General features: G+C 46.0%; 2 protein-coding genes across 8 annotated transcripts in view; one reads left to right on the top strand and one right to left on the bottom strand.

Moving 5' to 3' along the window:
* The window catches only part of LOC108175883 (zinc finger protein 426-like), a 62972-nt gene that overhangs the window by 29513 nt on the left and 12416 nt on the right, over nt 1-21043 (top strand). Inside the window, exon 1 of one of the 4 annotated variants that reach the window (XM_070059192.1) lies at nt 14779-14989. The exons of 1 other annotated variant lie outside the window; for it this stretch is intronic. The gene's annotated coding sequence lies outside the window, so the exon portion shown is untranslated. Of the gene's footprint in view, nt 1-14778; nt 15041-21043 lie in introns of those variants that run through there. 2 more of the 4 variants (XM_070059195.1, XM_070059194.1) reach the window with 2 other exon arrangements.
* Nucleotides 1638-11570, bottom strand: LOC138845716 (zinc finger protein 426-like). Of its 4 annotated transcripts, none has more exons than XM_070059196.1 (6): nt 11056-11570; nt 7156-7240; nt 5841-5967; nt 4739-4819; nt 4150-4232; nt 1638-3176 (listed from the first exon to the last, which is right to left on the bottom strand). In XM_070059196.1, exons 2-6 carry the CDS (start codon nt 7186-7188, stop codon nt 1914-1916), a joined length of 1587 nt encoding a protein of 528 aa, XP_069915297.1. In that variant the 5' UTR covers nt 7189-7240; nt 11056-11570; the 3' UTR covers nt 1638-1913. The 4 variants fall into 4 exon arrangements, with proteins under 4 accessions (XP_069915297.1, XP_069915298.1, XP_069915300.1 ...); XM_070059197.1 differs by having other exon boundaries at nt 7156-7270; nt 11056-11195; XM_070059199.1 differs by lacking the exon at nt 7156-7240 and having other exon boundaries at nt 11056-11316.

Raw genomic sequence — 21043 nt, forward strand, 5'->3', positions numbered from 1 at the left:
TAGGAGCAGCTGGGACTAGAACTCGGCACCCATATGGGATGTGGGCGCAGCAAACGGAGGATTAACCAAGTGAGCCACGGCACCCCCCCCCATTGTTACTTTACATTCATTTTTCTTGAATTTAAATATATGATTTAGTGAGAATATGCTAATTGAGAATGTGACTAGGGCCGGCACTGTGGCGCAGTGGGTTAACACCCTGGCCTGAAGCTCCAGCATCCCATATGGGTGCCAGTTTGAGACCCGGCTGCTCCACTTCCAATCCAGCTCTCTGCTATGACCTGAGAAAGCAGTGGAAGATGGCCCAAGTCCTTGGGCCCCACATGGAGACCCGGAAGAAGCTCCTGGCTCCTGGCTTCAGATTGGCGCAGCTCCAGCTGTTGTGGCCAGTTGGGGAGTGAACAAGCTGGATCTGGTTCTAAATGTTTATCAGCAACATATGGTTAAAGGCATCTTTTGGCTCTGCCCATGTTACATGCCCAGAACACAGTCTATAAGAAGTTCTGAACATCTGGTCCAGGCGTCAGATTCCCGTCACCTTCCTAACAAGGCTGTTTAAGGCTTTCAAAGAGCTCCCGCTGGGTACACATGTGCCAACCTTTTGATGGGTTGTTTCCAATGTTCCTTATGACACAGGCAGTGCATCCCAGGATCCAAATAGCATGCCAGCCCCACACACTATGTACCTACCCATAAAAGGGCTATGTCCAAGGCGTGTTGCCCTCAACCCTCTAGATGTGGACACTGAGGGTCCCAGGCCTTGCAATTACAGTATCAAATTGCCCATGCACCCGCCACACCTGTATGTGCCTCATTAGTTTGTCACCCCTCTCCTAACATGAACACCCAAGCATTCAAGGTTTCCTGCATATAGCATAATCCCAAAATCCCTTTGCACACCACAGCACCAACTAAAGCACCCTCTACCTTTGAGCACTGCTGTATGCTTCACTGATGATTGCAGACCAGTTCAGGTCTACAGGAACTCAGGAAATTTCCACCCCTTCAATCGGCTACAAGTACGCTGTGGCCAACAGACTGTAATATGACTCTAACAATCACAACCTTCTGGTATTGATTACCTCCCCTTGAGTGTATGTAAGATGTAGGACTTGTTTCTATACAAGAAAATTGAAAAATATGAAGGGACTTTGTAAATGTAATTAATGCCTAAATCTGTTAATCATTTTAGAAATATTACTTAGGATGAAAGTAAACAGGATGATTTTCCTTTTTTAAACAGATGCCCTGTAGTTGAGACTAAAACTTGTCCTTTCTCTACAAAACAATCTTTAACCAAGTTTTTAGAAAGTTGATTAACAAAGTGTTAACAAGTGGGAAAGGCAAAAATTTGATGTACAGCAAAATTAAATCTATTTATGCTTTGATACAGACATCTAACCTTAAAGGCTCACCCTAAAATTATACTACAAATGTGAAAAACAGAGAACTTTATTCCTTTCAGGGTACTTACTCATGAATGCTGTTATCAAAGGAAAGAAAGGATGCCAGGGAATAAGGTGTTCTGAATGACAAAATATCAACAACCCACAAATTACTTTCATATTCAAAAGAAAGCCAATAAAATAGTGTGAAGACCACTACCTTAAGCAGGTATTAAACCACTAACAGAGGAATGTCTTCTTGAAAATTTATTGCAAGTACACATCAGCTATAAAGTATTTTATAAATTATCTTAAATTCACTAAAACTGGAGTTAGTTCTGTCACACACCTTATATTCAGTAGGTTTCTCTCCTCTGTGACATCTTTCACGTATTTCAAGTGAACTGAAATAAATGAAGGATCTGTCACATTGCTTGCATTTATAGTTTTTCGCCAGTGTAGAATAGCACACGAATATTAAGGTTTGTGGAAGCTTTTAACATTCACCTATTTCTTAAACGTCTATGGTTACTGGGCTTTGTGAGTTCGTATGTGACTGTTACGACTTGAGGAATATGTAAATACCTTCCCACATATCTTACATTCATAAGGCTTCTCTCCAGTGTGAGTTCTTTGATGCACAGAAAGGTTTGAGTAGTGAGCGAAGGCTTTCCCACACTCCTTGCATTTATAGGGATTCTCTCCTGTGTGAACCCTTAGGTGCCTAGTCAGGTCTGACGATGCAGTGTAGGCTTTCCCACATTCTTCACATTTATAGGGTTTTTCTCCAGCGTGAGTTCTGATATGTTCAATGAGACAAAAGGACCTAGCGAAGGCCTTCCCACATTGCTTACAAACAAAAGGCCTCTCTCCAGTGTGAGTCCTGACATGTGCAATCAGGCAAGTGGAAGTAGTGAAGGCTTTCCCACATTCCTTGCATTCATAGGGCTTCTCTCCGCTGTGACTTCGTACATGCTTGGTAAGGCCTGAGGACTGAGTGAAGGCTTTTCCACATTCTTTACATTTATAGGGTTTTATTCCAGTGTGAACTTGAATGTGCTTCTTAAGGTATGAAGAATTTCCAAAGCACTTTCTACATTCCTTGCATTCAAAGGGTTTCTCTCCAGTATGAATTCTTGCATGTTTAGTTAGGTATGAAGAAACACTGAAGGTTTTCCCACATTCTTTACATTCATAGGGTTTTTCTTCACTATGAATTCGTACATGTTGAGAAAGACCCCAAAACTGAGCAAAAGCTTTTCCACATTCTGTACATTTATAGGGTTTCTCTCCAGTGTGGGTTCGGATGTGCTTACTAAGATAAGCAGGATATCTAAAACCTTTTCCACATTCCTTACATTTGTAGGGATTTTTTGCATTAAGAGTTTCTATATGCATAGGAAGATTTGTGGGGAAAATAAAACTGCTTCCATATTCGTTCCATTCATAGAGTTTTTCTCCATTGTAAGTCCTCATAAAAGCTTGGAGGTACGACTGATTAACAAAGGCTTTCTCATAGTCACCACACTCAAAAGGTTTTTCTCCCATGCGTGTTCTCTCATTTACAATGTTTGGAGTCATGCTGAGGGTTTTTCCACACTCAAATTCAGAAAGCTGCTCTCCAACAGAGGCTTCTGCATGCAGAGTAAGGAAATCTTTTCCATGCTGATCACACTCACGACGTTTCCCTGTATTCTGAGTTCTCGTCTGTGTCTTTAAACACGAGTGTTCACTACAAACATCTCCACACTGGCTACACTCACAGAGTTCACCAACACGGTTGCTTGTTCTCTGTGGATGAATAGATGAATGCTGATTAACATAATCTTAATGCTATGATTTTCACCATTTTTATTAAATTAATACAGTTCCTGTCATGTTATCTTTCTAATTGAATGGCAGAAAAAATACTATCAGATTCTTGTGCCATCTGCCCCACATTAAAAGACTAAGATTTTGGGGCTGGCATTGTGACACAGCCAGTAAAGCCGCCACCTGTGACACTGGCATCTTATATAGGCATCAGTTCAAGACCTGGCTGTTCCGCTTCCAATCCTGCTCCCTGTTAATGTGCCTGGGAAAGCAGTGGAAGATGGTTCAAGTGCTTGGGCCCCTGCCACCTACATGGGAGATTCTCTCCCTGTGTAATTGACTTTCAAATAAATCTTTTTTTAAAAAAACAAACACTAAGATTTTTATAAAAAAAATTTTTTTTTTGACAGGCAGAGTGGACAGTGAGAGAGAGAGAGAAAGGTCTTCCTTTGCCGTTGGTTCACCCTCCAATGGCCGCCGCGGCCAGCGCGCTGTCGCCGGCGCACCACACTGATCTGATGGCAGGAGCCAGGTGCTTCTCCTGGTCTCCCATGGGGTGCAGGGCCCAAGCACTTGGGCCATCCTCCACTGCACTCCCGGGCCACAGCAGAGAGCTGGCCTGGAAGAGGGGCAACCGGGACAGAATCCAGTGCCCCGACCGGGACTAGAACCCGGTGTGCTGGCGCTGCAAGGCGGAAGATTAGCCTAGTGAGCCACGGCGCCAGCCAAAATTGTTTTAAAACCTCAAAGTCTAGTTATATACATGAGATTTTTTACTTCTGCAAATTCTGAAGCAAGATTCATGATAGTCTTGGAATCTTTCAGACACACTGTTCTCTTCTGTGTGAATGGTACTTCTCTCAAATTTCTCTCATTTAGACTGATTTTCTAAAATGGAATCTACAATCTTTGCTGAATGTAGAAAATACTAAATAGCCTTTGTTAATCTTACCATGTGTTTCCCATTAGAGGTTTGTCCCCTGAAAAAATTCTGCTGAAGTGTTGACCCTTTGGTTTTGAGTTGCATTTCCCATTCTGAAGATAAAGAGGAAAACAGATTAGAGTATGAAAAAATAAATGGCAGACTGCAGGAGTTGAAAAAAAATATTTTTCATTTGTGTTTATTTTCAAATTAAGCCTGCTTTAAAAAAATGTAGACTTTGAGAACTCTGGCTAGGTCTACAATCTGGCAGTATTACGGAGATGAGCATCACATTTTTAAACAAAGTTTATTACAAACGGATTCCTTGAAAATTAAAGCTGACTGTGAATAGGAAGGTTATCAGGGATGCAAGGGGGCAAAGTTCTGGACAAAGACCTTATAACTAAGTGACAAACTTCACGAAGAAACAGGAAGGGTCCTTTTGCAAGATCGACAGAAAGTCTGATTACACAGAAAAGTAACACGTTATGGGAAGCTGAAGACAGCCTAACTTCTGAGATAAATGTACTCAAAAGATAAAGTACATCTTAAAAAGTTTTCTCTCTATACTTCCAAACACCGGACTTCTCCTTGGTCAGGGCTGTCCTGTTTTACTCACCTAGAACTCCTCTTGGCACTGTACTCAAATATTCTTCTTGTTCCAACCAAGAAATCAGACTAGGTTTGATGAGCTGACATCCTGAACACAGAGAAAAGAAACATTAATGGAAGAAGTTCATGCAAGAGATGATAAATTTTCATATAAAACAGGCATTTCACTTAATACTGAAAACAATGAAATTATTTCAAAAGAGCTCAGCATGGAAATATCACCTCTTATTGCACCCCCTATACACATACACAAAAAAACCCCTCTGGCCCCTAAACCCAAATCAATATTTATGGACACATTTGCAAACCAGTAGCACCTTCAATCACTGAGGAAATAAAGTGAAACAGTGACCTTCATATTTATGGGGGAAAAAACAACAACAACATTCTTCATCATTACGGGGTATTAGCTTCATCTGGAGGACTTGTTAAAACACAAGACATGGATCCAGTATGATTTCTAATTCAATTAGAAATTGAATAATTTATAAATTAGAATAATTAGAATAATTTATATAAAAATAAAATATTAAAAATAATATAAATATAAAGTAAATTAGAAATTCAATAATTCAACATGTCAAACATGGAATTTAAAAATGTACTTTATTTTAAAGTTTTATTTATTTTTTTGAAAGGCAGAGTTACAGAGAGAAGGAGAGACAGAGATCTTCCATCCACTGGTTCATTTCTCAGATGGCCACAACAGCTGGGGCTGGGCTGACTAAAGCCAATAGCTAGGAGCTTCATCCGCATCTCCACGTGGGTGCAGGGGCTCAAACACTTGGGTCATCTTCTGCTGCTTTCCGAGGTGCATTAGCTGGGAGCTGGATCGGACATGGACTAGCCAGGACTTGAACCAGCGGCCACATGGGATGCTGGCATCGTAGGCAGCAACTTATCCCACTATACCAAATTGCTGGCCCCAAGAATGTACATTTCTATGATAGTGGTGGATGTGTTTTTAATCTTGAACCATATTTTGAGGAATATATTAAAATGTATTAGGGCAGGGACTATGTCACTGTTATTTCCCATTGTATTCAGAATTCAGATCACTAACCCTACAATACAGCCTAAGAGGCTACAAGGATTGGTGGCAGTCTTACCTATTGAGGCCAGGTTCTTGTAGTTCTCCAGCATCACATCTTTGTAGAGGTTTCTCTGAGTTTGATTCAATAAAAGCCACTCATCTTTGGTGAAGTCCAAAGCCACATCATCAAAGGTCACCAAGTCCTAAATCATCACACACATGACAGCTTGAGTAACATAACATCTCCACCAACACAGAGAATGAGGAAATGAGATCAGTACCTATACCAGGTCCTTAGGGCTTCCACTGTCTACTCCAGGATTCAGTGGGCTTCCCTCTACCCACACCCACTCCCTCCAGTCAAGTGACTTCCATGGTCCTTCTGCTCCATGAACTAATCTCACCACAACCACCCTAAGCGCTCTTCTCCTATTTCCTTCTATTAAAGAACATTCCCTAGGATACTATATAGGTTTGATGAATGAATACTCTTTGAGAAAGGGACACTTAATATCTGTCACAATACTGAGCAACATAGCAAACACGCCATGATTAATCAGTCATTACTGAAATCTGGGATAATTTTCAACATATAACTTTACCAAATGAGAAGCTGGGGAAATTCAACTGTGGACTCAGTCCATTAGTAAGGCTTTATTTGCTATAAGAAACTGTGGAAAGGTGGGCTTTTGGCATAGCAGACCTGCTTAGGATCATTCCATCCCATGTTGGAGTGCCCAGGGTTCAAGTCCCAGCTCTACTCTCCATTTCAATTTCATTCTCATGTGCACCCTGGGAGGCATCAGGTGATGGCTTAAGTACCTGGGTCCCCACTTCCCATGTGGGAGACCTGGGATGAGTACCAGGCTCCTGGCTTCAGCCTGGCCCAGCCCTGGCATTTGGGGAGTGAACCAGCAGATGGAAGGATCTCTGTCTATCTTCTCTGTATCTGTCTTTCTGCCTTAAAAAACAAAAACAAAAACAAAACTGTTAAAAAAGCTGGCACCTGCACTGCCAGCATCCCATATGGGCACCAATTAGAGACCTGGCTGTTCCACTTCCGATTCCAATCCAGCTCTCTGCTTTGGCCTGGGAAAGCAGTAGAAGATGGCCCAAGTCCTTGGGCCCCTGCACCCGCGTGGGAGACCCGGAGGAAGCTCCTGGCTCTTGGCTTCAGATTGGCCTAGCTCTGGCTGTTGCAGCCATTTGGGGAGTGACCCAGCAGATGGATGGAAGCTCTCTCTCTCTCTCTGCCTCTCTATAACTCCGCCTTTCAAATAAATAAATCTTTTTTTTAAAAAAAAGCTGTGGAAACATGTCTACCTAGAAGACAATGTATTTACTTGGTGAAGGCAAGCATGTCATGTTGTAGAAACACAGTTTCTGCATACCTGGTAACAATCAGTCGAACAGTCAGTCAACATCCTTGATACCTCTATCTTTTCTTCAGGAAGGCAGACTGGGTTCCTACAATAACTTTACAGGCAGACTGGGTTCCTACAATAACTTTACAGGTAGGAAAGAAAGCGTTAGAATCCAGAGCTGACCATGATTTACACACTCAGATGCCTAAAACTCCTAGTATGAAATGCCCATGTAATCTTGCATGTTTATGAAAACTCACATAAACTAAATGCTAGGATAGTCCCATCTCATCTACACCCAGAAAAAGAGATTCTGAACCATGTTACCCATCAGGAAAATTATGACAGCTTCATTTTAAAGGTAAGGAAACTTCTGTCTAAATAAATATGACTCTCTTATTTGCCCATGGTGATAATCTCATGAAGGAGATAATACAACTTTTCCTGGTATACACATAGCAATAGTATTCTCTGATTCACTACTTCTTTTTTTTAAAAAAAATATTTATTTATTTGAGAGGCAGAATTAGAGAGAGAAGGAGAGACAGAGAGAGAGGTTTATCTGATGGTTCACTCCCCAAATGGCTGCAACAGTCAGAGCTGGGCTGCTGTGAAGCCAGGAGCCAGGAGCTCCATCTGGGTCTCCCATGTGGGTGGCAGGAGCCCAAGCACTTGGGCCATCTTCCACCGCCTTCCCAGGCCATAAGCAGAGAACTGGATCAGAAGAGGAGCAGCTGGGACATGAACCAACGCCACAATGCTGCAACTCTGGTCCACTTCTAAGTCCCTAACATGAGCTAGGAGGTGGGTGCTCAGGCCTACACCACTGAAATATATTTCTGTGCAGGGAGCACCTAAAACAGAATCTCTGAAAAAGAGCAAAACAAGATGGCGCTTGTGGGCATTTGGGGGGTGAACCAGCATATGGAATATTTCTCTGTTTCTCCCTTTCTCTCTGCTTTTTAAATAAATAAACCTTAAAAATAATTTTTAAAAAAGTCTTTGCAATGTAATGTAATGTTATACCTCTATCCCTAGAGAAAGGTGGGTAAATTAAGATCTTGTCTGTAATATTATATGTGACAACAAAGATGGAGAGGTATCCCATGGTACTCTGGAAAAGGTATATTGTGTCTCCTTGGAGGTGAAAACAAAATGCATCTGAAAGTTCACTGAAATAGGAGCTGAAGAGAACATATTAGCCAAACCTATAGGAGTCAAAGTCAAATATTTTTAGATTATTAATTAGTTTTAAGCACAGGCAAAATGAAATTATTAAACAGAAAGTCATGGGGCTGGCATAATAGCTCAGTGGATTAAGCCGCTGCCTGCAATGCTAGAATCACATACAGCACACTGAGAACTGGCTAATCTGCTTTTTTCTTTCTTTCTTTTTTAAAGAAAGGCAGAGTTGCAGAGGCAGAGAGAGAGAGAGAGAGAGAGAGAGAGAGAGGTCTTCCATCCATTGGTTCAATCCCCAGATGGCTGCAACAGCTGGAGCCTGTACTGATCCGAAGCCAGGAGCCAGGAGCCTCTTCTGGGTCTCCCACGTGGGTGCAGGGGCCCAAGGACTTGGGCCATCTTCTACTGCTTTCCCAGGCCATAGCAAAGAGCTGGATCGGAAGTGGAATAGCCAGGTCTCTAATTGGTGCCCATATGGGATGCTGGCACTGCAGGCGGCAGCTTTACCCACTGTACCACAGCGCCTGCCCCTGATCTGCTTCTGATGTAGCTCTCTGCTTATGTACCTGGGGAAAGCAGCAGAAAATGGCTCAAATACTTGGGCCCTTGCCACCTATGTAGGAGACCAATATAAGCCTGAGGTCCTGGTTTCAGCCTGGCCCAGTCTGGGCCATTGCAGTCATTTCGGGAGTGAACAAGCAGATGGAAGATGCTTTTCTCTGTCTCTCTGCATTTCAAATAAATAAGTTGTTTTTTTTTTTTTTTTTTTTTTTTTTTGACAGGCAGAGTGGACAGTGAGAGAGAGACAGAAAGGAAGGTCTTCCTTTTTTTTTGCCGTTGGTTCACCCTCCAATGGCCGCCGCGGCAGGCGCGCTGTGGCCGGCGCACTGCACTGATCTGAAGGCAGGAGCCAGGTGCTTCTCCTGGTCTCCCATGGGGTGCAGGGGCCCAAGCACTTGGGCCATCCTCCACTGCACTCCCGGGCCATAGCAGAGAGCTGGCCTGGAAGAGGGGCAACCAGGACAGAATCCGGCGCCCCGACCGGGACTAGAACCCGGTGTGCCAGTGCCGCAAGGCAGAGGATTAGCCTGTTGAGCCACGGCGCCAGCCACCAATAAGTTTTTTTTTTAAATGCAAAAAAGAATATGTTTTTTACAACAAACAGAAAATCATACCTTTATTAGGTTTATATAATAAAGTTTCATTTTTTTAAAACATTCTTTTTTTCTTAAAAAGATTTTATTACTTATTTCAAATGCAGAGTGACAGAAGGGAGGGAGAGACAGATCTTCCATCCTCAGGTTCACTATCCAAATGTCCTTAACAGCCCGAGCTGGGTCTGGCTGAAGCCAGGAGCCAGGAACTCCATTCTGGTCTCCCAAGTGAGTGACAGGAACCCTAGCATTTCACACCATCATCTGCTGCAATACTGGCACCCCTTATCAGAGTACCAGTCTGAGTCCCAGCTGCCCAGCTTCGGATCCAGCTCCAGGCTAGTGTGCCTGGGAAAGCAGTGGAAGATGGCCAAATTATTTGGGCCTGTGACATCCATGTGGGAGACCCAGATGGCTCTGGCCGAGGCCACTGTGGTCACTAGTGGAGTGGATCAGCAGGTGGAAGATCTCCCTCCTCTTTAAATAAATCTTTAAGTCAATATAATGCAGGAACAATAGGAACTAACCTAGATTCAACAGACTAAAAGACATTAATAAATGCAACATCAAAATTATGGCACAGTGGGTTAAGCTGTTGCTTGCAACGCTGGCATCCCATTTGAACATGCATTCAAGTCCCAGCTGCTCCACTTCTGATCCAGCACCCTGCTAATGTGCCTGGGAAAGCAGAAGATGGCCAGAGTGCTTGGGTCCCTGCACCCACATGGGAGACCTGGACAGAGTTCCAGGCTCCTGGCCTCCACTGTGGTCACTGAGGGAGTGAACCAGCAGGTGAAGATCTATCTCTCTCTCTAACTCTGTTAACAAAACCTTGAATGGATTTTTTTTTAAAAAAAGATTTAATTACTTATTTCAACTGCAGAGTGACAGAAGGGAGGGAGAGACAGATCCTCCATCCTCAGGTTCCCTATCCAAATGTCCTCAACCGCACAAAAGCCAAATTTGGAACAATGTGGAGAATTCTGGCTTCTACTAAAAAGGGTTGATATTACGTGACAGTCTTTCACTTTCTTGATTGAAATAATAGTCCAATGTCTTTCACCTTTGAGTTGCATTAGCAAATACCTAACAACGGAGACATCACACCTGCAGCTAACGTGGAGGCATCATGTCTAATTTATTTTCAATGCACTCTCATATAATTTTAACCATAAAATATGTTTGCTTATCTGAAGAGAGAAAAAACATGGCACATGCTGAACACAGAGGAGTCTATTACAATGGGCATTCATTGTCCTAGGTAGATTTAAAATTTTTTGAAAGAAGGTGGGGAAAAAGATAGACTATCACTCTGTTAACAGTCAATTCGACTTGTTTCAAGCCTCGCGTTAGTGAGGCGGCCCCGGACCGTCAGCTCTGTGAGACGCCCGGGCCGAGGCACATCGAGCGTTCGACTTTCCCTTCCGCAGGACGAGCTGTCGCCCACGAGCGTGTAACCCTCCCATCGAGACACCTCTCTACCGGGCGTCTCCGAAAGCACCTTCATCCTCCTGCTTCAGCGTGACGTGCCGCCACGCCGACTACGAGCACGGGGAGGCCCGCTGCGAACCCACTCTCGCTCGGAGCTCACCGGAACGCGCCGGATCCCGGATCCCTCCTGGAGCGCGGGGCACGGGCGGTCCCCGGAGATTTCCCAAGGCCCGACCTCAGAGGACGGAAACGTCCCCAGGCCGCGCTGTCGCGACGCTTCCGGCCCGGGCCCGTCCGGGGCACCCACGCGCGGAGCGGCCGCTCGGGCCCCGCGGCCCCGGGAGGACTCGCGGCTCCGGAAGGCCCGGGCCTCCCTGAGGAAGCCACCCGCGTCCTTCGTCGCCTTCCTTCCACACTCAGGGCCTCCCCTTCACGCGAGCGACTCCAAGAAGGAACCAACCCGAGGAGGAACGAAAACGCAGCAGCTTTGGAGATTTCCCGAACCCGGGACGGGGGACGCGGCCGGATTGTGACGCCACTTCCGCCTCCGGGCTGCGGGGCGGGACTCCGCGGAGCTTCCGGTTGCCCTGGGCGCGGAGCGCTGGGGGTCCCTGAGGGGACTCGGCGCGGTTGAAGTGGACGGCGCCTGTCCCTGAACCCCGAAGGCTGTGGGTGGGGACTCGCCGCACGCTGGGTGCTTTCCTCCGCTCGCGTGCCCGGCGCCCTTGACAATGTCCCACGGCAAAGGGCAGGCCGAGCTATGAAATAAATGGCAGGTCACCTCCTCCCTGTCAGCCTTGTTTGTAGACCTCTATTTCACGTATCTCTCGGGATAGAACGCTAAATTCTAACCGTGGATTCCTGTGCGTTTTCAGGGTGTTGATATTTTTTGTAGCTCATAAACTTTTTTTTTAAACCCAACTATTTCTGGGCTTTGTGGGAATCTCCAGTGATCCAGGGCCTGCCATCCAATGTTGTAAAATGTCGCTGCCGGCTGGTGCTGTGGCCTATTGGGCGCCGGGTCGAGTCCCAGCTGCTCCACTTCCGGTCCAGCTCTCTGCTGTGGCCTGGGAAAGCAGTGGAAGATGGCCCAAGTCCTTGGGCTCCTTCACCAGCGTGGGAAACTTGGAAGAAGCTCCTGGCTCCTGGCTTCAGATCAGCATAGCTCCAGCCATTGCAGCCATCTGGGGAGTGAGCCAGGGGATGGAAGACCTCTCTACCTCTCTGTAGGGGTATTTTTTTTTTTCAAATAAATATATATTTTTTAAATACCACTGCTGGATGGCATTCTTTACTTAGGAATGATTAAAGAGTTTCTCTAGTAGTCATGTTTGTTGTAGTTTTCAGTGGCTGGTAATTGAGAAGTAAATTTTTATTTAAATTCTTAATAGCACATTTTATCAGGACCTAATAAGTACATTATAAACTTTCTTCTTAAAGTTGTATTTTACTTATTTGAAAAGCAAAGTTACAGAGAGGAGGGAGAGATAGAGAGATCTTACATTCTCTGGTTCACTCTCCAAATGGCCCCAATGGCTGGAGCTGGACTGAGCCAAAGCTAGGAGCTTCATCGGGGTCTCCCATGTGGATGGCAGGGGCCCAAGCATTTGGGCCATCCTCCGCTGCTTTCCCAGGTGCATTAGCAGGGAGCTGCATCGGAAGTGAAGCAGCCGGGACTCGATCTGGGGTCTGTAAGGGATACCAGCGTCACAGGCGTCAGTTTAACCCTGTATGCCACAGCGCTGGGCCCCATTATCAACTTTCTAATGCAGCTTTTTCTGTTTTCAACTTTTGGTGTACAATTTTTTTTTTTGTAGTCAAAAGAGTTTATGTTTTTTTTTCTTTTAAATTATTTACTGGGAGGGGGCAGAGTAGGTGGTGGGGAAGAGCCCCAATCTCATGGTTCACTCCTCAGATGTCCACAACTGCCAGAGCTAGCAAGGCAGCAGCTCAGAGCCAGGAACTTGGTCCAGGTCTCCTGTGTGTGGGCAAAACTCAACTACCTGAGCCATTACCTGCTACATACCAGGGTGCACACTTGCAGGAAACTGGGGTTGAGAGTGAAGCTGGATTTCATGGTGAGGGGCACCCCCTCCCAGGAGACCACAGCTGCTCATGGGTAATGATGCTGACAGGGTCTGGGATTTCAGAGTTGCTGCCTTTGCTGCCATAGCCTTTTGCCACCTGACCCTAATGAGGTCTGTGGCTGCAAAAGCTGGGGCTGGGCCAGGCCAAAGCCAGGAGCCAGGAACCCCATCCTGGTCTCCCACATGGTGGCAGGGACCCAAGTACTTGGGCCAGGCTCTGCTGCATTAGCAGGGAACTGGATTGGAAGTGGAGCAACCGGGACTCGAACTGGTATCCATACGGGATGCTGGTGCTGCAAGCCACAGCATCTACCCCTAAAGGTCACTGCTGTTAACAGCAGCCACTTGGGACCACCGGAACTGGTCAAGTTCACATCCAAAGAGAACAAGTAAAAAACTTTTTATAGCTACTTATAAATAGAAGCCATTCTAAAGATTTTATTTGAAAGAAAGAAAACATGGGAAGAGTGTTGTGTGGGTATTGGGTTAAGCCATTTCTTGAGTAGCCCACATCCAATATTGGAGTGCCAGTTCAAGTCCCAGCTACTCCACTTCCGATTCAGCTTCCAGGTACTTAGGCCCCTGCCACCTGTGGAGGGTCACCTGGGGGTACTTGGCAGAATCCCTAAGCTAAGGGCAGTGCAGGCTCCTCAGCTCCACCCAGAAATGCAAAATCATGAAAGGGGGAGGTACTTCGTGGGTCATGGGAAAACTCATCCTAAGAAGATGCTGCCATTACAAGTATACACCTCGGTATACAGTCTGTGTTGCAGCATCAATCAGCCTCTGGTTGTCCTGCTTGCCATGATCTCCTTTGCAGTGTATTTAATAAACCTAACTCTGGGGCCAGTGTTGTGGCACAAGGGGTTAAGCTGCCACCTGTGACAGGGCCCTGGTTCGTGTTCTGGCTGTACCACTTCCAATCCAGCTCCTTGCTAATGGCCTGGGAAAGCAGTAGAAGATGGCCCAAGTGCTTGGGCCCCTGCACCCATGTAGGAGATCCAGAAGAAGCTCTTGGCTCCTGGGTTTGGATGGACCCAGCTCCTGTCCTTGCGGCCATTTGGGAAGTGAACCAGTGGATGGAAGACCTTTCTCTCTCTCTGTCTTTTCCTCTCTCTGTAACTCTGCCTTTCAAATAAATAATGAATAAATTTTAAAAACCAAAAACACCTCAGTTCACGCTGACTGCTCGGTGAATTCCTTCTCCACCTGCAACCTGGCCTAAGTCACCAGGCACCCCCGACGTGGGAGACCCAGATGCAGTCCCAGGCTCCTGACTTCAGGGTGGCCCAGCCCTGGAACTTACAGGCATCTGGGGAGTGAACCAGAAGAGAGATTTCTCTCTGTCGCTCCGCCTTCCAGATAAATAAATACTAAGAACAACAAAACAAAATTGCCTAATCTCAGATCTGCCCTGCTGGTCCATTTGATCGGATTGGTAGCACACCTAGCCCCGCCCCCACAGGTGGGCTCCGCCTTTACAAGTCAGGTTCTAACTCAGCTTTGGCCTCAGGGCCTCTTTCGGCCTTAGTCCGTCAGCGCTCTGAGCCCACCCCAGGGCCCACCGCAGCCGCCGGCGAGGGCACTGGAATTTCCCTACTTGAAAGGGTCCCAGGCACCTGCGGTCGGACCCCAGGGCTGAGCCCGCCCCTCAGAGCTGGGCCCCGCCCACCCCTGGCTGTGAGGGGAAGTGACGTCGCCTGCCCCGCCTCCTGCCGCCCCGCTCAGGGATCGGCGCCCCGAGGTTGTCGCTCTCCCAGCAGGGCAGGGGGGCGGGGTTCGTGGGGGCGTGGCCTGGTGGGGGCGTGGCTTGGCGGCCGAGGCGGGGGCTGCTGAGGGACGCGGGCGTCCCGGGCCGTCGCCGGCGCCCCGCGGTCCGGGGAGCCGGGTCGGGAGGCTGGCGTCCACGCTGCTCCCCTCTTCCGAAGCCTCCAGAGAACCTCTGTGCGCTTTTCTCCCGGCCTCTGACGCCGGCCCTGGCGTCCTGCCTGCCTGCGCGGTGACCCGGTGAGCGCCGCAAGTGTTCTCTTCCGAGAGTGACAGGAGCGGACGTTCCGTGTGAGAATTCGGCCCCGGGCTGTTGACTCGTGTTGTTTCGAGCGCGCGTTTCAGGGGTGGCTAGGGTGTGCCTGTCTGGCTGTGACTGTGGAAGTTTGTGGCTGTCCCAGTGCTCAGCTGTTTCCTTCCCCCGAGGTCCCCAGGTCTGTCTGCCCCACTGAGCTTAGAAACCGGGGCTCCGGGTAGAAAGAATGGAGGCTTGTACAAGAATCGTGCAATCTACCATGAACAGGATTGTTGGGCCGCAGCACCAGCCCCTAAATCCATTTTTATGAAAAAGCAGGCCTGTGAGCTTCCTTTTCCAGCATCTAGTGTAGAGACTTTGAGAGATGATTTGCAAAGTATACTGGAGGTGATACGTATTCGCAACTGCATTCCATTAGGAAGACATAGATTTGTGTCATCCCTTTGTTAGTGATGCTGTGTTTGATATTTGCTTCAGGCAATGGTGCTCACAGTGTTCTGTTTTTTAGAAGGACTTTCCCTTTTGAATAAGAGAGTAATTTACTGATATTTTGGCATATTGGATATATTGGATATTCAGAACATCTTGTTCCCCAGCCACCTTTCCGCTCTATCTGAGCATCCATGAATCCGTGAATAAACTTGTTTGTTTATTTGTATTTGTGGAGGAGCATTTTCTTTTTTTTTTTTTAATTTTTTAAAAGATTTATTTATTTGAAAGAGAGTTAGAGAGAGAGGTAGAGACAGAGAGAGAGGTCTTCTATCTGCTGGTTCACTCCCTAAATGGCCCCAACGGCTGGAGCTGAGCCAGTTTGAAGCCAGGAGCCTGGAGCTTCTTCTGGGTCTTCCACATGGATGCAAGGGTCCAAGGACTTGGGCCATCTTCCACTGCTTTCCCAGGCACTTTAGCAGGGAGCTGGATTGGAAGTGGAGCAGCCGGGACTCAAACCAACAACCATATAGGAAGCTGGCACTGCAGGCTGCAGCTTTAACCCACTGTGCCACAGCGCTGGTCCCATAGAGGTGCATTTTCAGTGTAAGCATTTAAGGTTGGATACCTACAGGTCAAATGTACATTTAATTTTGTTGCACATTAAAAATTTTCCATTTTTCAGATATTACACCATTTGGCAGTTTCTGCTTGTTGAAAACTTATGTAGAAAAAGGGGCGCCGGCACTGTGGCTTAGCAGATACAGTTTCTGCCTGCAGTGCCAGCATCCCATATAGATTCCCGTTTGAGTCCCGGCTGCTCCACTTCTGATCCAGCTCCCTGCTAATAATGTGCCTAGGAAAGCAGTGGAAGATGGCGCAAGTCCTTGGGCTCCTGCCCCCAAGCAGGAGACCTGAAAGAAGCTCCTTGCTTCAGATCAGCCCAGCTCTAGCCGTGTGGCCATTTGGGGGAGTGAACCAGTGGATGAAAGACTTCTGTTTCTCTCTCTGCCTTTGCCTCTCTTTAACTCGGCCTTTCAAATAAATAAATAAATCTTAAAAAAAAACTTACATAGAAAAACAAATAGATTTTAGTTTTAACTAAAGGCACTTGTTTTCAAAAAGAAAAATATTCTATCCACTTTCACAGTGAATAATAATACTCAGAAGGATAGTATTTTGGCTTAGGTTGTATTGTGGGTGGGTTTTATGAGTTTTAATTTTTTTTCTTTGTAATTTTGCTTGTGCCTTCTATTTATGCCTAGATATATTGTAATGTTTTTGTGTGGAAAGTTATTTTTAAAGATTTTTTTATTTGAAAAGCAGAGTTACAGAGAGAGGAGGAGAGATAGAGATAAAGATAGATAGATAGATAGAGAGAGACACAGAGAGAGACTGACCTTCCTGGTTCTTCCTGGTTCATTCCTCAGATGGTCACAATGGCCAGGGCTGGGACAGGCTGAAGCCAGGACCCTGGATCGTCTTCCATATTTCCCATGTGGTTACTCAGGCCCAAGCACTTGGGCCATCTTCTGCTGCTTTCCCAGGCACATTAGCAGGGAGCTGGATCGGAAGTAAAGCAGCCGGGTCTCGAATTGGCACCCATATGGGATGCCAGTGTTGCAGGCAGAAGCTTAACCTGCTATGCCACAATGCTAGCCCTTCAAATAAAATTTTTTAAAAGATTTATTTATTTATTTATTTGAAAGTCATAGTTACACAGAGAGAGGAGAGGCAGAGAGAGAGAGAGAGTGTCTTCCATCTGCTGGTTCACTCCCCAATTGGCAGCAATGGCCGGAGCTGCACTGATCCAAAGCCAGGAGCTTCCTCCAGGTCTCCCATGTGGGTGCAGAGGCCCAAGGACTTGGGCCATCTTCTACTGCTTTCCCAGGCCATAGCAGAGAACTGGATCAGAAGTGGAGCAGCTGGGACTCGAACTGGCGCCCATATGGGATGCTGGTGCTTCAGGCCAGGGCATTAACCTGCTGCACCACAGTGCCAGCCGCAACCCCTGAAATACATCTTATTTTTATTTTATTTATTTTATTTTTAAAATATTTATTCATTTATTTGAAAGAGTTGCACAGAGAGAGGAGAGGCAAAGAGAGAGGTCTTCCATCCGCTGGTTTACTTCCCAGATGGTTGCAATGGCCAGAACTACGCTGATCCAAAGTCAGGAGCCAGGAGCTTCTTCTGGGTCTCCCACATGGATGCAGGGGCCAAAGGATTTGGGCCATCTTCTACTGTTCTCCCAGACCATAGCAGAGAGATGGATGGGAAGAGGAGCAGCCAGGACTAGAACCGGCGCCCACATGGGATGCTGGCGCTTCAGGCCAGGGTGTTAACCCATTGTGCCACAGCATCGGACCCTCAAATATATTTTTGAAAAACCCAGTTAAGGGGCCGATGCTGTGGCGCAGCGGGTTAAAGCCCTGGCCTGCAAGGGATGCAAGGACTGGGACTATCTTCTGCTGCTTTTCCAGGCCACAGGCCAAAAGCTGGATCAGAAATGGAGCAGCCGAGACTTGAATGAGCACCCATATGGGATGCCAGCACTGCAGAAGGCAGCTTTACCTGCTACGCCACAGTGCTGTCCCCCAGTTTTCTAAGAAGTGCTTGGAGAGTGGGAAGACAGTGTCTGCTGAGAGAAGAGAAATGAAGACATGGAAAAGGCAGGCAAGGCTCATTGTGAAAGAGAAATGAAAACCTCTACCCCTCCTAAAAAGGAAACAAAAAAGAAGTTCAAGGACCCCAGGGCACCAAAGAGGCCACCTCCAGCCTTTTTCTTGTTCTGTTCTGAGAATCACCCCAAAACTCAAAAGAGTATATCCCACCTACCCATTGGTGATGTTACAGTGAAGCTTGGAGAGATGTGGAATAACACTGCCACAGATGACAAGCAGCCTGATGAAGAGAAGACTGCCAAACTGAAGGAAAAATATGAAAAAGATATTACTGCATACCAAGCTGAAGGAAAACCCTGATGCAGGAAAAAAGAGGGAGTTGCTAAATCTGAAAGGAGCAAGAAAAAGAAGGAAGAGGAAGAAGACAAGGAAGATGAAGATGATGATGAATAGTTGGTTCTAAAACAGTTTTTTTCTTGTCTATAGAGCGCTTGACTGCCCCCCTACTGCCACACACAACTCGTTTTAAAGAAAAAAATTGAAATGTAAGGCTGTGAAAGATTTGTTTTCAAACTGTGCAGTGTCCTTTTTTGTATAGCTAACATACTACCAAATGTGGCTTTAGATAGCCCTGTCCATAGCGACTACAGTATAGGGTTGTAAATTGGTGTGGAAATTTAAAGCAAGTTCGGGTTCATGCACAGCACACATCAGTTATATATGGGGACAGGAGTTTTCATCATTAGTTGTCTCTGTTGCAGCTTATATAAAATAATTGTTGTTCTGTTAATTGAACACCACTTTGTAATTGCAAGAAAGATGTTGCAATTGTTATGTTGACATTCTGAATATTTGTATATAAATGTTTTTATTAGTAAAATAAAATGGAGGAAAAATGGATTCACCTCACATTAAATGTAGGATTGTCTAATTTTTTTTATTTTCATGGTACTCATTGCCCTAAATCCCTATTGTGTGTAGATGCTGTGATACATGCGAGGTGTATTAGTTACACTGGAGGATTCCTGTAGTTCTTTGTTTACTACATACTCCATCTTTCAACTAGGAGTTGCTGGGCAGATGGACAGTACAGTTGCTCCCCCTTTGAATGCAGGGGATACTTTCTGAGAACCACTCCACCCCCGTCCTCGTGGATGCCTGAAGCTGAATATATGCCAAACTATATGTGCAATATCTATGATAAGTTTATAAAGTAGGCATAGTCAGAGATTAACAGCAATAAATAAGTTTTTATACTGTAATAAAAGTTATGTAAATCTGTGTCTCAAGGTATCTTATTGTCCTGTAATCACTTTTAGTATTTTCAGTTAGTGATGAACTGTGGGTAATTGACGCTATGAAAAGGTAAATTGCTGATATGGGAGACTATTTCTGTGTTAATGTGACTTGCCGTAAACACAGGAGCCACTAGCACTGGTGCAGCAGGCTTTTTCAGACAAAATCAATTCATAACTGCCAACCCATTGCAGTAGCCCTTGGAAATCATATCCAATAGCTGCATGAAACACTGTCCTTTATGTAGTGACCCTATGAATCTTTCATCTAAATGGATAGATAATAGATGGGTTCCTCATTCACCAGGGAAGGAGGGTGTTTTGCCTTTTATGGCAACTTCTGTTGTTTGTACATTCTTAACTCTATACAGTTAATAGGACAAAGTATGAGGAATAGATTAAGATATAGCATGAATAATATCATCCATTCAGAGATAACTTGGCAAAGTAGGTTGCCTTGTGATTGACTGGATTCCAAATCCTCATTGTATGCTTGAGAGGACTTTTTCTAATTGTTACCTTAATGAAAATTTACCTTCAGTGACAAAGTCTGTCCTACTTTTTTTTTTTTTTTAAGATTTATTTCTTTATTTGAAAGAGTTACAGGGAGAGGTAGGAAGAGTATCTTCCATCCTCTGGTTCACTCCCCAAATGGTCTCAGTGGACAGCTGCGGCTGGGCCATGTGAATGCCAGGAGTTCAGAGCTTCCTCCAGGTTTCCCACATGGGTACAGGGGCCCAAGTACTTGGACAATCCTATGCTGCTTTCCCAGGCCATTAGTAGGGAGCTGGATTGGAAGTGGAGCAGCTGGATCTCCAACCATGCCCACAGGGGATGCCAGCATCACAGGTGGTGGCTTTACTCACTATACCACAATGCTGCCCACCCCCCCTACTTAACTTTAAAACTGCCACAACCCAGGTAACGAGTGTTATCAATCCCTATTGCTGTTTTTTTTTTTTTAATTTTTAAATTTTTTATTTTTTTGACAGGCAGAGTGGACAGTGAGAGAGAGAGACAGAGAGAAAGGTCTTCCTTTTGCCGTTGGTTCACCCTCCAATGGCCGCCGCGGCCGGCGCGCTGCGGCCGGCGCAGCGCGCTGATCCGATGGCAGGAGCCAGGAGCCAGGTGCTTTTCCTGGTCTCCCATGGGGTGCAGGGCCCAAGCACCTGGGCCATCCTCCACTGCACTCCCTGGCCACAGCAGAGGGCTGGCCTGGAAGAGGGGCAACCAGGACAGAATCCGGCGCCCCGACTGGGACTAGAACCCGGTGTGCCGGCGCCGCTAGGTGGAGGATTAGCCTAGTGAGCCGCGGCGCCGGCCCCCTATTGCTGTTTTTAAAAATGTTGAATCATTGCAGAATGGATCGTGTTGTAGATTTTCAACAGTTCATATTTTACTGTTGTCTCAATGTCTCTACAAACTGGCTGTAAGCACCCTACTCTGGAGACTTATGTATGTATATCAGTGGAATAGCACTGATTGCTGTCGCACATTCCCATTTGGTCCGTACCAAGTCTGTGATAAAGTGACACTCAGATGTGTTAATGAACCCCCCTGCTGGCTTTTGCTTGAGTACTCTGACTCCCAATAAAGACCCTAGTAGGTCATTTCTCTTGGTTCCTTGTGTCCTTGAGGTAAAGCCCACCTTGCTGCTTTTCCAGCAGGACTGCTGTGTAGCATCCCATTC

Source organism: Oryctolagus cuniculus, chromosome 16 (genome assembly GCF_964237555.1).
Source record: "Oryctolagus cuniculus chromosome 16, mOryCun1.1, whole genome shotgun sequence".
Taxonomy (NCBI): Eukaryota; Metazoa; Chordata; class Mammalia; order Lagomorpha; family Leporidae; genus Oryctolagus; species Oryctolagus cuniculus.